We start from the raw sequence: 17,297 nt of genomic DNA, 5'->3' as shown, positions 1-17,297 counted from the left end.
AGAGCTGCTACGGATGCCATCCGAAAAAGACATCGACACCCAGTTCCCTAATTTGATTTCTCTTCTGGGCTTGTTTTCTCTAACGCATCACAAACAACAAAGAAAGGATGCCAGGTCAGTTAACCCAGCAACACATCCTTTACCTAATCCTATGTTGTCCCAGCTACCCAGATGATCATGCAGATTGTCCTGAAATCTCAGCTTGAGTCCAGAGAACAGTCTCTTTTGTTTTTCTTTTATTCTTTTCCAGCTCACAAGGAAATGTGACTCTGCCCTGGATTCCTTGATGCCGAGCTCTCACTAAGTCTGGGAAGCAGCAGAAAATTCAGAACATCTGACAATTCATTGCAGCCAAGTTTGGGGAGAGATTTCATAGCGAAAGCTTAATTCAGTCATGAGCTGGAAATCTCAAAACTAAACTCAGCCTATGGGCCTAGGGGAGGGATGTCTCACACATAGCCTTTAAAAATATGAATGGCAGCATACTTAGAGACATGCTTACGCCACGGGCTGCATATGTGCTTTCATTGATTTTCCCACTCCTCTTTACATAGTCTTTAATTATGTCCATCTCTCTACATGATCTGGATCCTAAGACGTCCTTAATATAATAATCTGACTGGATAAGCACACTGATGGTGTGGACATGTAGCAGGGGTGATAGAGGGGGATAAATCCCGTGTTCGCCGTGCTAATCTTTACCAGTTTATCACTGAAATGAGGCGAGCCAGCTGCTCACTGCTGGCATCTCAGGAAGAATCGCATTGGTGCAGTAGCTGCTGACCTTTGCATGGCTGCAGCTGAGGATAATGCTCCGCTGCTCCATTCTGATGACAGAGATTGCACTGAGAATAGGCAATGACACCATTTGATGTTTCAAAAATTAAGGCACGCTTGCTGTGGTTGGCCCATAAGGAGTGGAATAGGAGGTGTGGCTTTGCTGGACTAGGTGTGGCCTTGTTGGAGGAAGTGTGTCACTGTGGGGGCAAGCTTTGAGGTCATATATGCTCAAGCTATGCCCAGCGTGGCACAATCTCCTTCTGCTGCTGGACTCTCAGCTCCTTCTCCAGCACCACGTCTGCCTGCATGCTGCCATGCTTCTCACCATGATTATTATGAACTAAACCTCTGAACTGTGTGCCAGTCCCAGTTGTATGTTTTTCTTTATAAGAGTTGCCATGGTCACGGTGTCTCTTCACAGCAATAGAAACCCACACCAAGACAGTACACACCAGGAGTGCAATATCATAGGCCCGCCAGTCCTGCCCACTCCAGCAAATGCTGCTGAAACGTGCTACTTTAACAAAGACTGTGTCTCAGCTCTTCCTGGGGTTGCAGAACGCTGTTGCCTTGACTATAGCCTGCCTCGTTAGAAACGATGGCATGCAATCAGCTGCACTTTGAAGCACACATGCACACAATCAAAATTAAAAATGTTATATAAATTTTATCTTGGTCAATACTGACAGATACTTACTTTTCCTTTCTTTTTTTCTCCCATACTCCACTGTGTGTGTGTGGTGTGCTGTGTGCATGTGGTATGTGCATATATGTATATGTATATGTATATGTATATGTTGTGTGTGCATACATGTATCCTGTAGTGTGTGGTATGTGTATGCATATGCACATATGTATATGTGTGTATAGTGTGTGAGTACATACGTGTGTGGTGTGTGTATGCATGTGTGTGTGGTATGTGTGTGTATGCTTGTGTGATGGGCGTGTGTGGTGTGTTTGTTGTGTGTGTGTGATGCATGGTGTAGGTGTGGTGTGTGTGAATACATGTGTATGTGTGTTTGGTGTATGAATGTATGTGTGGCATGCATGTGTGTATGTGTATGGTGTGCTGTGTGATATATGGTGTGTACATGCATAATTTATGTGTGGTGTGTATAGTGTGTATGTATGTGTGTATGGTGTGTGTATGTATAGTGTGTGTGTCGTATTTGTGTTTTTGTGTTGTACACACATGCATGGAGGACAGAAGAGGACCCTGGGTGTCTTCTCAACCATTCTCTGTTTTGTTTTTGATACAGGGTCTTCTCTCTCACTGCAACTAAAGTTCACTATTTTGCCTAGATTGGGTGACAGGCGTGTTGCTGAGATCTGCTTGTCCCTGCCCCACCCAACACTGGAACTTCAAGCATGTGTGACTGTGTGCAGCTTTTACATGATGCTAGGGATTTGAACTCAGGTCCACCGTGTTCACGCAGGCCTCCTTCCTCGGACCCTTTTTTCTGTTTTAACAGAAAGGTTTTGTTTAATTTTACAAAATAAGTCAGTGGGGGATTATTTTAGGAGTTGGGAATCCAGTATATAATTAAGCATAAATAAGAATGAGATGGTTCATTTCATTGTGGGAGGCTGTGATAGCACTTTTGCCACAGGGCTGTGCCGCAACATGAGCTGGAACCGGTGTACAGAAGGCAGCTGTAGACTTGCAATCTGCGGTAACACTCTGGAACATTTGACTTTCTCTTCATACCCAAAGACGACCTTTGAAAGACCTCATGATCTAAATAAAGCCGTAAACAATCAGTGGTGTTGTAACATCTCACCTTCCAGGTTCACATTACAAAGGATTGCTTGAACTCTCAGATTTGTTGTTATCAATAACGGTGGCTGTTAGCACTTATTGGGAGCCAACATCATGCTGGGCATCTCAGATAGGTGTCTGTGAGGACTAAAACCTGTGCTTTGGGTTTTGTTAGGACAGGCATTGATGTCACATGGGAGTGAGGGCACAGTCAAGGCCCTGAGCCCATCATTGTCACCATCAAACTGACTCTTCCCTGCTGAAGCTCATGCTTAGCAAAATTATTACTTGCTGAGACAAACTGCTTAATTGGCCCTCCCAGGGAGTGTAGAACAAAGCCAGTCTCAGAGTCCAGCCTCCAATTCCCCATGAAGGGCATTTCTTCACAGGCCGTGATGCTTGTTTGCAGAGGCCTTCAGCAAAGGTTCTGGATAAAGGATTACTGAGTGAGTTTTCCACAAGGCCTCAACAATTCGCATGCCTGTGCTACAATTTAATAGCCTGCTGGACAAAATATACATCCCACGATGCCTCTAGATAGTAGGCATTGGGCTTTCTGAAGCATAATAATGAGTTTTGTAATATTTCCCATTAGCCCTTCCTTTCATGCATTCATCAGATGTTGGGGAGTCCAAGGAAGCTGCACTAAGCTCTTGTGATGTCACCCCGACTCCTCACACACTTAATCTGTGACTTTCTGAGTGTTTACTTTCTGCCACTTACTACACTATGCTCTCTGATGCACCAGCTAGAGAAGTAGTCCCTGACCTCAGGAAATTTGTGACTGTGCCGCAGAGACAGACAAATAAGCAGGCAATGAAGTGTGACTCAGGAAGTGTCGCCATAGCGTGAGGTGCTGCAGGAGAGATTAGGAAGAATCCAAGAGAACATCTATGTCAACATCCAGAACAACAGATTCCACAGAGGAGAAGTTGGTTAGACAAGCCGTATCATAGAACTTACAACCAAAACATGAACATATTGGCGAATGCAGTGATTAATTTCTTAATGACCCATTTGCTTATCATATTTTATTGAAAATAATACCATGTTTCCACTTAGACTGCTACACCCATATAGACTAACCAATGCCTGTTGATTTTTTAACATGTTACTATCATGTGTATGTATGTGGGTGTAAGGGAGCAGCACTGGCATCTGTGTGGAGAGCAGGGGACTTCCTGGAATCAGTTTTGTCTTCTCATGCTGGGTTCTGACTTTTGAACTGTCACCAGACTTGTGTGGCAAGAGCTTTTACCAGCTGAGTGGTCTCAACAGGACCATAAGTACTTTTTGATAAAGGAATTGTGGAAGAGGGTTGTCACTAGTTGTATGTGACCTGTTTTTAGAGATGACACTAATGAACTACATCCGTATCTTCTCTATCTTGAGCAGGTGTTGCTATAATAGAACAATCCGAGACCTCTAATTGGCTCTCTGGTAGAAGAGACCCTTAGGGCTGACTTATAATATTATTATGTTTAAATCTCATCACTTAAAATTACGTGAGTGGGGAAAACTATTTTCTATAATAGTGCTGTTCAATATGGAGACAAGTGAGCATGGCTGTTTAAAAACCATATTAATTGAAACCATCCAGATTACAAATTTAGTTTCTCAGTGCCTAAGTGTCTACTGCTAATACACTGAATGGTGCAGAAGGACATTCCCATCACTGCAGAGAGCTCCTGGAGGCAGCTCTGTACAGTGCAGAAGGACATTCCCATCACTGCAGAGAGCTCCTGGAGGCAGCTCTGTACAGTGCAGAAGGACATTCCCATCACTGCAGAGAGCTCCTGGAGGCAGCTCTGTACAGTGCAGAAGGACATTCCCATCACTGCAGAGAGGTCCGTGGACAGCACTGTACAGTGTGAGTTAGTTATAGTTCAGTAAATTCGTTACTTCAGGTAGAATTTTTAAAATAACTGCACAATTAATGGTTGCTTTTGTTTTTAAATTTGGATTTATCCTCTTTACATGGCAAAGCTTTCTTTTAGAAAGCAGAATCAAACATTCTCATGAATCAATTAACATAGTTTCTGTAACAATTAAAAAAAGTATTTGATGAATGGGCTGACAGTCATCCTCCCGGATCTGAGCACCAGGAGATTCCCCAGCTGTCAGCACAGCCTGGCCACAGGCAAGACTGACCAAGAATCTCAAAGTAGCCACTTGCAGTGAGGATATTCCAGTGGAGGTGATAATGAGAACCCTCATGACCAAGAGGAGAGCAGAGAGACTCCAAAGGCTTCCAGAACCTGCTTTGAACAGTAAAGAATCAAAGTTCACTCATCAAACTGGATTTTCCAGACACACTACCAAGAAGCAAATAAATTACTCTCATGCTTGATCTCAGAATATGAGAAAGCTTCTAAAGGACTGTGGGGTTGAGGCATCAGTTTAAAATGTTTGAGCCCAGTCCCACTCCCCCACCAGGAGACCTGCTCATGCTTACTGGACTGATTTATGGGCATGTCCTGGTGCTTGGTCAGTATTACCCAGTGATTGGGTAACAGATTTCATTCATAAAATTAACAATAAGCTGGGCAGTGTAGCGCACACCTTTAATCTCAACACTCGGGAAGCAGAGGCAGGTGGATCTTTGTGAGTTCGAGGCCAGCCTGGTCTACAGAGCGAGTTCTAGGACAATGAGAGCTACACAGAAAAACTCTGTCTTGAAAAACAAAGAAAGAAACAAAAAATTAATGATGAGTAAGAATCTATTGATTTGGTGGCTCTGACTTTCTTGATCCTTAAAGGAACTGAAAATAGTTCAGAATAACCAGCAAAGGGACTCAAGGACCAAGAAGGATGGTTCAAGAAATAAGAACAGTCTAAACAGCAAGAAGCTTGGAAGCTGCCTTTCAAAAAAATTTCCCTGGTACAGTGTTGGTAATGACCATCCTTTAGACTCACTAGTGAGAGCACTAGTTAATACAACTATTTAGAAAATAGCTTACTAATATGAGCTAGTCTCAAAAGTATTCATGTCATTTGGCATGTTATTTTCACCCCTTAATATGCCATAAATGTCTGGTCTATAATATACAGAAATTCCCATTAAAAATATTTTTTGAAAATTTTTAAATAACCTAAAATTGAGATGTGATTAAGTAATTTACAGTAAATGCAGTCATTAAAATGTGTTAACACATAGTTTTAATAACATGGAAAATGCTTAATTGCTTAATGCTTTAATTTATGAAAAGGAACTACATAACCACATGTCAACATAGGCTCAATCATAGATGGAAAAGAGGAGAAATTCTCCAAATAGTTTAACAAATATTTTGAGAAAGATCCTTCACCTGTAATTACTTTTCCAGACTCAGAGCAAAGAAGCAGAGAATTGCTCTCTGTAATCGATACTAGAACCTAAATTAAAGCTTCAGCATGGGGTGACTTGGGTCAGTTTAACTCATTATATGAACAGAATAGGTTTTCCCCTTAATAGCCGTATTTTGTATTTTCTATATATTTCTATATAAAATACCCTTAATTTTCTCAATTTCCACAAATAATGAGAATTAATTTTACAATTGGTAAAATTGGGTCTTGATTCATAATAATCCAAAAAGCGATTAATTTAAGTTACTTTGAAGGTAACTTCACTAGATCTACTAGAATTAGGTGGATAAACAGAATTCAGTGAACGTGGACTTTGGTATAGAAGCTGTAGTTGTTGGGAGTTATATCTCAAGGCCGGCAAGATATACGCCAGTGCTCCATTACCACAGTCTAGAGTCAGGATGGAGAGTGACTTTAAGTCCTCCCTCCGGAGTGGACCATTTTTTAAGCTCAAACAGAGCAGTGTTATCATTTCTATTATCACGTGTATCAAACCAAGGGTGGCATCAGGAACAAAAGCTATGAGTTATTATTTAAAGGATAAAAATTATAAAGTTGTCCTGGGCTCAGACATTAGTACTTGCTTTGAGTGACTGTCCAGAGGCCTTGAATGTATGTCTGTACCATGGTGCTTCATATAAAAGACAGTGTGACAATCAGTGCTTGAAAAGAGAGAAATACAGAGAAATCAGAAATCCCCATAATACAACCTCATGGTACAGAGGCTGAGGTGAGCACGACTTGGAAAACCAACCTCCCAGGCAGAACAAGGGGATTCCATCAAGAAATAATTCCAGTTATAACCGTGGGTGAGAGTCACCAAGCAGTGAGCCAACAAGTAGATTTTTCAGGATTAAAATCCAAAATCTCAATGTTCTTATGTCAATAATAATATTTAACTTAGCCAGGCAGTGATGGCACGTGCCATTAATCCCAACTCTTGGGAGGCAAAGACAAATGCATTAACCTGTGTGTATGACACTGTGAAGCCTTGAAAATTGTTACACTTATGAGTTTGTGTGAATAAATGTGCAGAAGAGCGTGCAATGGAGCACACGTGATGATCAGGAGACAACTTGCAGGAGACAATTCTATCTTTCTACCCCGTGGGTCTCAGGAATCAAACTCAGACTGTCAGGATTGGCAGCAAACACCTTTCCCCACTTGCTGACCTGACACTGGGGAGGTTTGAGCCATCCAGGTTCCAGTCAATTTCCTAGTATTGTGTACATCTGTGTACTTCAGGTAGCCTGAGTACTTGCTCCCCTGTTCCTCCATGAACTCCATCTGCTCACGACACAAACCCAGCTGTCAAATGGATGGGAAATAATAAATGTAGAGTTAGTCTATTCTTCACTGGTCAGGTAGGAAGTCGGCTTGGAGGTTCTTGCCGTCGGATGGGTCTTGTCTCTTTCCATCTTTCTGGAATAGGTCAGTGAAGTTGCATCCTTGTTTTGCAGCGGCTGCGGCAGCAGACATGGCTTACCACCACATCAGACCTCCCATCGGCTACTCCATCCCCAAGCCCATCTCATCTCTGCTGATGCGGGGCTGGAACGCATGTCCTGAAGTGAGTGACTTTGCTTCCTCTTAGAAAACTGTGATATTTCAAAGCTTGTCACAGCCTGGGGCTCCAACACCTACTTTCCAATGTGTGCCGGAACAATGCGGTGGGGAGACTGACCTGCCCGTGTTTTTAATGACTCTGGGAGGCTTGAGCACTTTGGACTTCTGTGTTGCTACTCTCTGCTTTTGAGCTATTGCTCACAGCTGATTAGGAGAAGAGAGACCAGGGTTTAAGAGGAGACACCCAGCCCTTCAGCTGCAGTTCAATTGGCTTGAGCCAAACCGAAACCTTTCTAAAAAAATAAATAAATAAATAAATAAATAAAAATAAAAAATAAAAAAAAAAAAGCTTTGGCACAACATGGACACAAGCTGGCTTTTCACGTGATGAAGCCAGCCTGCAGGAGACTCCAGGAGACAAGGTTTTCAGCAGTTACCTAAATCTGGCTGCACCAGCCACGGTAGCTGTTGGCCCCCATGCTTGTTCTCAGAGTATAGAGTGCCTCTTTTGCACTAGGAGGCAGCAATGCCTATGGATCTCTCTGCTCCTGTCTTCTCCCAATTGCTCAAATCTGGTCAAGATATCATGGGTCTCCCTGAGAGAATAGTGAGCTGGGTTCTAAGATCCTCAGATGTTATGGCACTGTTCATAACAGCTCCTCTGATCTCGTCTTTTCTTCAACAGCCTTGTTTGTCTTCCTAAGCCTCTCCCCAAGAAAGCAGACTAAGTGAGGCTATTACTGTTTCAGAAAGTACCCCCAAAGGACAGGTAGAATAAACCCCACTTCAGATATCTAAAAGAAAAGTTACGGTTTGTCCTTTTTTAAAAAAGGACATCTCTTCCTTTTCATTTCAAAAGTTCATTGCCCAACCCACTATGTTATGGACAAACTTTTAGAGAAAAAGTGGAAGCTTGCACAGGGTATGTGCTGAGTGTCTCAGAGGACAGTCTGTTCCTCTGGCCGTTCAATCCGATGCGTGTTGTGTTGAATTTAGAATTATCTCATAACTGGTAGGTTGACACCATAAGAGCAGAGTTTGTTTTGTTTGTTCAGTCTTGTCTTGTCCATTGTTATAACCCCGGCACTCAGAACCACATGTTATAAACGCTCAAAAAATATCCATAGAGAAAATGGACAAAGGCTTCTTGTGGGAACCTCTTTTCCGTCTAGGTCTTGGTCTTGGTCCTGGTGCATCTTAAGATGCACACCAATTAAATTTCGGAAACTTGGAGATACAGAGAGATAGTGTGAGTCATGGAAGTCTTTTCAGATGTGACACTTGGGTAGAGATCAAAATCCAAAGACAAGAAGTCACTGGATAAAAGGCTGGTGAGAGAACCAAATCTCCCCAGGAAAGAGAAAGCACGCAAACTCATTGTGAGCAGAGATGAGCTTGCTCATCTTGACAACACTGAAGCCCTGACAGGTTAATGCCCTTGGCCAGGTGCTATTGGGTAAAAGATCTTGAGGTGTAAAAGACTAATGCCATGTTATCCTGCCCATTTCTTCATTTTCATATTCATTTTTGAGATGTTCAGACATGAGCTCTGTATAGACATCATTTCCACTTTCCCCTTGCCCCTCTTCAACTTCACCCTCAGATACTTTCTTAACATGGCGCAGTTCAAACTCCCAATATTCCAAAGACGCTGGTACTGGCTTAAGTGTCCAGCCAGACTAAGACATTTCCAGTCAGTACCATAAACATAAGAAAGCATGTTTTGTTTTGTTTTGTTTTGTTTTGTTTTGTATTGTTTCTGAAGGCACGGTGTTGGAAGGAGGCTGCTTGCTTGTCCTAGCCACCCTGAACCAAAATAATCACATAGAAACTGTATTAATTAAATCACTGCTGGGCCCATTATATCTTATTATTGGCTAACTCTTACATATTAATTTAACCCATTTCTATTAATCTGTATATCGTCACATGTCTGTGGCTTACTGGCTAAAGTTCTGGCGTCTGTCCCCAGTGGGACTACATGGCTTCTCTCTGACTCTACCTCCTTTCTCCCAGCATTCAGTTTAGTTTTCCTCGCCTAGCTAAGTTCTGTCCTGCTATAGGTCCAAAGCAGATTCTTTATTCATTAATGGTAATCACAGCATACACAGAGGAATTCCACATCAGCAGGGTCTGTGTGATCATGACTGGCCTGGAACTTGTGATGTAGACCAGTCTCAGAGACTGCAATATGAATGTATACACGGAATTGTAGATAATTTATATTTGGCTCTAGAATGTTAAGAATATTATATAACAGAAAATGAAATTTTTGTTTAGAAATATACTTGCTGGGTATAAAGGGTTTTTTTTTTCATCATTTACTGAGACCTTTCCATGTAACCCTGTTCATGAATTAACTTTAGAGTTATCTTTGTGCCCACAGCACACTATCCACCCTACCCGGTGTGTCTGTGGAAGCAGAGATCCTCGGACCCCATCCCCATCCCACAGGATGAGCATCCCTAGGATGGAACCTGAAATTGTACATTCAGCAAGCACCCTAGCAGCACATGCCCAGGAGAGACAAATCTGAACGCGTGAAAACTAAAGAAATGTTCTCAGGTCAGAACAGCCCAGGGGCTGCTGGCACTGTGATCTGGTTGATTCTAACAGGCATTTGTGCGGTTGCCATGGGGACTCAGCAGACTAAGGCAAACCTGAGATCTATTGCAAAGGAAGCATCCTAAGAAAGGGAGGTGGTGTGTGTACAAGGGGGCATCTTTGCTGCCTTCTGAAAGGCAGCCTGGAGGAAGGGAAGCTTAGCCCCTGCACCGCTGAAGTACTGGTGACAAGGGAGGAGAACAAAGTTAAGGAAGCTTCATGGCAGAGATAGGATGTTTAAAACATTAGGAAAATGAAAGATAGAGAAACAAAAACATCTCCCTCCATCTGTCAGTCCGAACAGAGGAAACCAACCCTACAGGAAGGCAGATGCTCCTCTTACCTCAGAGGTGCTTCCCACCATGAAGCAGTATCTGGAGAGACAGGAGGGTGTCATGGGACTGAAACCAGGTAGAAAGGCCAAATGGAAACAGACAGGGCAAAAGCTGAGGCAGAGATGTCTGACTCTACGCAAGGCAGAGGAATCAGGTGAAGGACTTTCGAAATTAGAACGGTTCATCATTTGCTGTCAGTGCCACACAGGAAACAGAAGTGGGACACCAGAGTTTGCAAGGTCTGAGCAATCTGTTAAGTCTATTTGATATTATAAATATCAAATATAGCTAAAAGGACACAGAGGCTTGGATAGAGAGAAAGATGGGAAAGAGAACACTTGTTTCCCTTCCCCCCCCCCCCCCACCCCACCAGACAATGTGAAGAACGTCTTCTGATCTGTGAATGCATAGGGCTGAACATCTTACTGGGTATCAGTATAAATTGCCTGGCGAGACCTGTAGTTTTCAGGTAAATGTGACTTGCAACAAAGAGGTTTATTCACGATTGCTCATGAATCCAGTGTTTATGTGCATATTTGGTCTCTCTGCAAGGAGGGGTGCTCTCCGCAAACAGCGCAGCAAGCTCAACCAGAGAGATCAAACCTCCAAAGATCCATGTTAATGGGTTATTTGGTTTTCAAAGCCTTATATTAATAACAATTGGCAATAAAGCTCGTTAAAATTCCTTTTGTTCTTGAGCCATTGTGTTGCTTCTGAAACCCGTTTGCCCTCCTGAAAGGAAGGAAGCTGAGATCGCCCTCTTCTGGACTTAGAGGACTTTTCAAATTTTACAGTTGGCTTGGAAACCCTCAATGTTTTTCTCTTAGATGAATGGCAGATTTTTAAAGACTTCTACTTAAGATCTAAGAAAATTATCGACAGAGAAATTACAAATGGGCAAAATTTACCACTCTGCAGTACAATTAACAAACATAGCTGAATTTTCATTACACCTAATTAGGAAAACAGATCAGGCACACATGAATATATAATCATCAGTGTAGAAAGCAAAATTGTAATAGCACTAATTGAGACGTGTATAACAATTTCCATAAAATATACATCACATGCAAAATGTCCTTTTCATGTTGACTCTTTCATTCATTTGAGGGTTTTTAAATCTTTGGTCGATTTTCTAAGACTAGGCAAGGGTCTCCATCATTCCATCCCTGAAGGAGCCTGTTTACTCAACTGTAGGGAACATTCTCCTGGCTCTAACTTCCATTTTTGTACTGTAGCTGACTATGAACTTCTATCTCACTGGAAATGAAGAATTACTGAGCATTTATGCCCTAAACAGTGCATGTTCAGCATACACAATGACTAGAGAAGCTTTTGATCCTTCAGAAGGCAGCCTACGCAGGAAATGCATGTCATGCAGCTTGCTGTCTCTGACCCTCTACTTCTAGAAGTGGTGGAGTAGAGTCTCCCGGAGATGGTGGGTGTGATGCAGCTTCACAAGCAGGGTTTTCAGTTCTGTTTTCTCTGTTAGGAACTAGAGGCACCCTGTTTCCTGCCTCAGAATGAGTGGTATTCAACTCCCATGATGGGTAAGAAGCTCCTGGCATGCCCACTGTCCCAGCATTGTCTCCACGTGCCCCGACATCTGGGTGTTTATCTCCAAGGTCTCTACAACGAGACTCATGGTTGAGAGTGGGAGAATCTGCCTGGCTCTACAGTGCGCTGGTTTTGCCTTTACTCAAGTCTTTAACAGAAACTATCTTCTTGTCAGAGCTGGGATAGCACAACACAAGTTTCTCCTTCCCCTTACCTTCCTGTGGCTGCTGCCTTTTATCTGTGGTACCCATTTGTGTCATGGGACTTCCTAAACTAGGTTCCATCTTTCTCTTGTCAAGGGTTTGTTTCTGTAGTCACCCCGCCCTGTGTTCCTGGTGCCGCCCCATGTTTATCTCCCAGTGAGGCACTGTTGGTGCCAGCTTCCCCTTCACTGCTGTCATGTAAATGGCCAAGGACTTGCCTCCCTGTGGGAGATGAGATCTCCCTGAGCAGTTCTGTTCTTTGTGGGTGTGGAATAGATCCTGGCCTCATGAGTGGCAGGTTATTATGGGGTTGTATCCAGGCAGTGGGGGAGGAGTCCGAATCCTCTATGCAATGGCTCTTGTTTCCTCCGCCATTTCCTTCCCCATCCATAATACGACTTTCCACACTTCCATGTAATATTTTAGATTTACTCACTAATGGCTTTTCTTCACTTCCAAGCTGTTCGTGGCTTAATTTTTGCTCTCCCTGCTGTAAAGCTTGATTTTTACCTAAACTGTGATCCCCCCTGAAGGTGTCAATCACCTGGGAACTGGGGGACAAAGTGAACTGGTTTAGCTCATTGATCCTTAGTTTGTCCAAGTCTGTACATTGATTCAACATCATTACCACATGGTCAGTGGCTCCCATAGAGTGTTGAGGCAGTGAAACACTGCCCTCTTCATTTCTCAAATGGGCTGCAGAGGGACACACAGCTTCCATTTGTAGCTGGGTGGCATTTTCTGTTTGCACAGCTGAGAAGGGAGGGTGTGAGCTCTGGTGCTCAGCAATCCTGGCAGTAGACTCCCACACTGTTGATGAACTTCCATTAGGAATGTGGCCCACTGGGCAGCACCCACTCTGCACAGAGCTCACATAGTCTACAGACAAGCTGTCAGCTCTGTGGAGGCCATTCCTCTCCTGGTAAGGGGTTGGCTGTGAGGCACTTTCCAGTGGCACCTTTGAACAACTGAGTTTAGCATGGCTGTGCCTGTCTGGCAGATGAGAACTAACAAAAGACATGGGTGTTGCTTTGAATTTTCTCTCAGAAGTTCTGGCTGCTTTCTTGGGACTTAACCCTGTTTGTTTATGTTTCTTGGGGAGTTCTTGTGGGGACTCTTCTGGGTGTACCCTAGCTTTTCCAAAGGGGTGAAGATCTAACTTTATTTTTAAGTTCCGTCCCTTCCCTTTCTTGCTCTGATGGAACTGCTTGAGTCTCTTCTTTTTCGGAACCTGTTGCTCTGGAAGCCATCCTTTTGGTTCCTTGACCTCCTCCAGGCTGGTACAGTTTTTGAGATCCAACAAAGTCGGGTAACGACTTTCACTCTCTAGCTGTCTCCTGGAGGCTTGTGTTCCTGCTGACACCACCAACCTGTTCCCCCCAACTAAATCAGGATCATGGAATTTAACCCTCTTTGTAGAACATGACTTCTTGATTTTTGCAGACAGCTTTGATTTGTCTTTTCTCCCCTGAGTCCTGAGGAATTTTTCTATTGCTCCGTTAATTTGGATTTGCTCTTTCTCCAACTTTGTGTGCACTCTGTGACGTGGTTTCTTCTCTTTCATACAGTCTTGAAATTCATTCCAGGACACATATTTGCAGGTGAGAGGAGTGTTAGGATGGACATCCGTAGGCTTGTTCTGCTTTAAGAGGCCACAGTGACTGTTACATCCCCCTCTATGTCTGTGGGAAATCCTTCCCGCTGCATGTTCCTCTGGCTCCCATAGCTTGGAGGATGAGCTCTGTCCAGGTGGCTGTGCTGCATTCTCTCCTTTTCCAATTGGAGGTTGCCATGATTTGTCTGTTAAATGCTTCCCGAGACTCTCTCTTGCCAAAGTTGACACGGATGTCACATATCTGCTTCCAAATGTGCCACTATTTGCATCTGCTAAACAATAAATACAGGAATTTACCACTGGGTATAGCTGTGGTATCCTAACCAACCAAGACCTAGGAACCTTTTTCTGAATTTTTCCTAATTTCCCGCCAACAGCAAAGAGGACCCTTGGCTATTTGGTGTGTTAGCAATGGTATTCTTTGGAGTCATTTGTCAATCAGCTGTGATGCTGACTTAGAAACTGTGGCATTAGGAATTAAATGACATTCATATTAACTCATATTTAGATTTAGTTATGGTTATGTTAGCTATGAAGATGAATAACATCTGAATCCTTTTCAAATGGCATACTAAGTTTTTATTATTCATTTTTCATTTTAGATTATAAATTTGGAAAAATGTATATGAAATATTAAGAAATGTTCAGGACTCAAACAGAGTAACCTAGACAGTACAAAAAGAAATGCTTGTTGGCTTAATGAAGGCAGACGGCCATATCTTATTTTACTTCCTGCAACTTAATGTAATATCCACTAAAGGTTTATTAATATGTAGGTAATTTAGTATATTATCTGGTAGCAATATCTGCCTGTGGCTTTTAAATGGCATATGTAAATATACTATCAATTATACACATTCAATAATATCAATGAAGCCCTAATATTGGTTGTGTTCAAAGGAAGAACTAGTTGGCGTGCTAAATATTACACAGTTGTTATCTCAATTGATAGTCACAGGAGCCATGGTCTGACAGAAGAGCTGCCCTCTTATGACTTTTAAGGGCAAGGGAAGGCATTTTGATGTCGGATGTTTTCCCCAGTGGTGCGTCAGGACTTGGATCAGTCTACCTGACTCTTATCCACAATGAACAGAATTGGGCCTCACTGGCCTGATTTCATTTGTTTCATGAAATCATTTTATTTAGATAAAAAGAAAGGAAAAATTTCCCTCTACTAGGGCAAAGCTCCAGGCTGGAGTGTCACACACCCTAAGGCTACCTTCAACCTTGCAGGTGGGGTGGCTATGAGGAGGTGCTGGTGTCAGGAGGCTGGGTTAAATGGAAACCTCTTGTGAATCTAAATACCGTGTAGGGGGAAGAGCTGATGGGCTCTATCCAATTCTCAGAGATGTCTGGAAACAGAAGGTCAACAGCAAGAACTATTCAACAAGATGACTCCTAGCCACTTTCTCTACCCCAGGAATCTGTTCTGAAGTCCCATGCTTCAGGCATAAACTCAGACTTTTGTCTGGACCATGTATGGCCTTGACTGTTTGCTTGAATTCTTCCTTCCCACCCCAGGGTGCGCAGAACTGCAGGTGTCTGTGTCCTCATGGTCCCCACTGGCATGACAGACCTGTGGTCCCATGCGAAGCAAGGAGACAGTGTTACAGAGGATTAACGAGCCACGTCCCCTTGTGTGTAGCACTTCCCCACAGGCAGACAAAGCAAGGCCTTGGATGCTGCGAAGAGGAAATGAAAAAGCTGAGCCGTTATTTCTTATAAAGTAAAACCAATCTTTTCTGATTTCTATGGCAGCTGTATTTTTTTTTTCTTGGCCATCTTTGTCTAGAATCAAACCAAGGAACCAGCAAGAAATGCGGTCAGATAAACTGACGTTCTGCCTTATGCCACATAGAAAATAAAATATAGTTTCATTCTTATCCTGTGGTGCCCAAATCCAGCCTTAGGGCCAGATTCCTACAGTAAGTGCATCCCATGGCTCCTCTGTCATTCATTTTCTGACAGAAAACCTTGCTTCTTCCAAACCGGTTGAAATAAGTGGCAGAGCCTCCTTCCTGGGCAGCTGTGTAAGTTAGCACTGCAGGGATTGAAAGCATTGCCCCAGAACTCAGGAAGGAAAGGAAGATGCTAGATTCGTTGCCTCCACATAAGTACTGGCATTGCCCTTGGACAGCAGGTCGGTGTCATGGCCAGGTTCACTGGGCTCCCAATGTGGGACAGTGAATTAAGCCCTGACTTTCCCAGAACTGAGAAGTTATCATCCTTGACATCTCAGCAAGCAAAGTGAGTTTCTTGACATAGTTCCTGAAATGAATCACTGGCGTTAAGAGGCCATTCTTCTCAAATGCCATGCTCTGGGAAGGCTGTGTACTGCAGATTGGCATCAGAGCTCAGAGGACGTTGGGATGAAAGCTGGTAACCACACTCTCATAAATCATAGCAATACTCCTGTTGGAGAGGCCTCTTCTCTTTTCTTTCTTTTTTAACCTTCCTTAGGTGTTGAGGCTCAAAATTCTCTTTCCAGGCAGGGGAGGGATGCTCAGTGCCAGAGGATGAGGAGGAGCATCAGAGAGCTCATCCAGATGTGCGTACTCACACAGAGGGACTCACACTCCCTACATACACGGGAACACACTCTCACTCAGAGACACATGGGCTGGCACAGTGTGTGTGCATGCACACACACATACATACTCACACAGGTACTCAGACATGTACATGTTTATACACATACAAGCATATATATGCACATGTGTGTGTCTACACACACACAACCACACACACACACACCCAGAACCTTTATATCTTCAGAAAAGGAAGAAACAGACTAAAGTGAATTTTACAGCCCTTTTCTGCAGGAGAAATTGAAAAGAGGTCTCTCTCCTGAGAAACTAAGCGCAGAGGGATTTTCTAACCGACAAGCTCACCTATTTTTCTTGTTCCGTGTTGTGGCAGGATTTGAGTCTGGACTTCTCCGTGTTTCAGGTTGCTTAGCTTTTCAGCTGTCATTGGACATCTTGAAACTAAGCTTGCATCATAAAGAGATTTCTTGTTTCCAGGAGGCCCCAAGCATCTTGCTGGTAGCAGTGAATCACCCAGGCAAGAGCAAGTGCTGTCTGCACCATGGTCTCTCCCTTTGAGCTTTCTGAGGGAGGCATCCAGAGCCGTGGACTTGGAGGCTAGCACTGCTTGATGGCTGCTTTCCTGTCTACATGGTATTTCTGTTCTGAGACCCACATGGGGCATGACCTCTGTCTCATTTTCCCGAGTTAAGTGGCAGTTACAGCACCCCACGGCACAGCTATTTCTGTCTTCACGAGCACACCGGGATTCATCGCAGGTTCTGCTGCGAAGGTTTTTGGATGTGCGTTCATTAGCTCTGCCTTGCTGGAGTTTCCAGTTAAATATGACTAGCCCTGCACATGTGAGACCAACGACTCCTGTGACAAACAGAAAGACCATTAGACAAGAGAAATGTGGCTCTCACACAGGCGAAGGTATAGGAGGTACCCGTCACCACGGGAAAACCATCATGCCCGACGGAGGCTGTTTTCACTACTTCAGTC

General features: G+C 43.4%; 1 protein-coding gene across 1 annotated transcript in view; it reads left to right on the top strand.

Moving 5' to 3' along the window:
* The window catches only part of LOC119800707 (serine/threonine-protein kinase TNNI3K), a 227,596-nt gene that overhangs the window by 154,744 nt on the left and 55,555 nt on the right, over nt 1–17,297 (top strand). Inside the window, exon 21 of the mRNA XM_038310871.1 lies at nt 7,348–7,457. Coding sequence (XP_038166799.1) covers nt 7,348–7,457 — 110 coding nt within the window. The remainder of the gene's footprint in view (nt 1–7,347; nt 7,458–17,297) is intronic.

This window comes from Arvicola amphibius, chromosome 14 (assembly GCF_903992535.2).
Source record: "Arvicola amphibius chromosome 14, mArvAmp1.2, whole genome shotgun sequence".
Classification (NCBI taxonomy): Eukaryota; Metazoa; Chordata; class Mammalia; order Rodentia; family Cricetidae; genus Arvicola; species Arvicola amphibius.
Note: the sequence above shows the minus strand (reverse complement) of the source record. Positions and strands in the feature narration are given on the sequence as shown.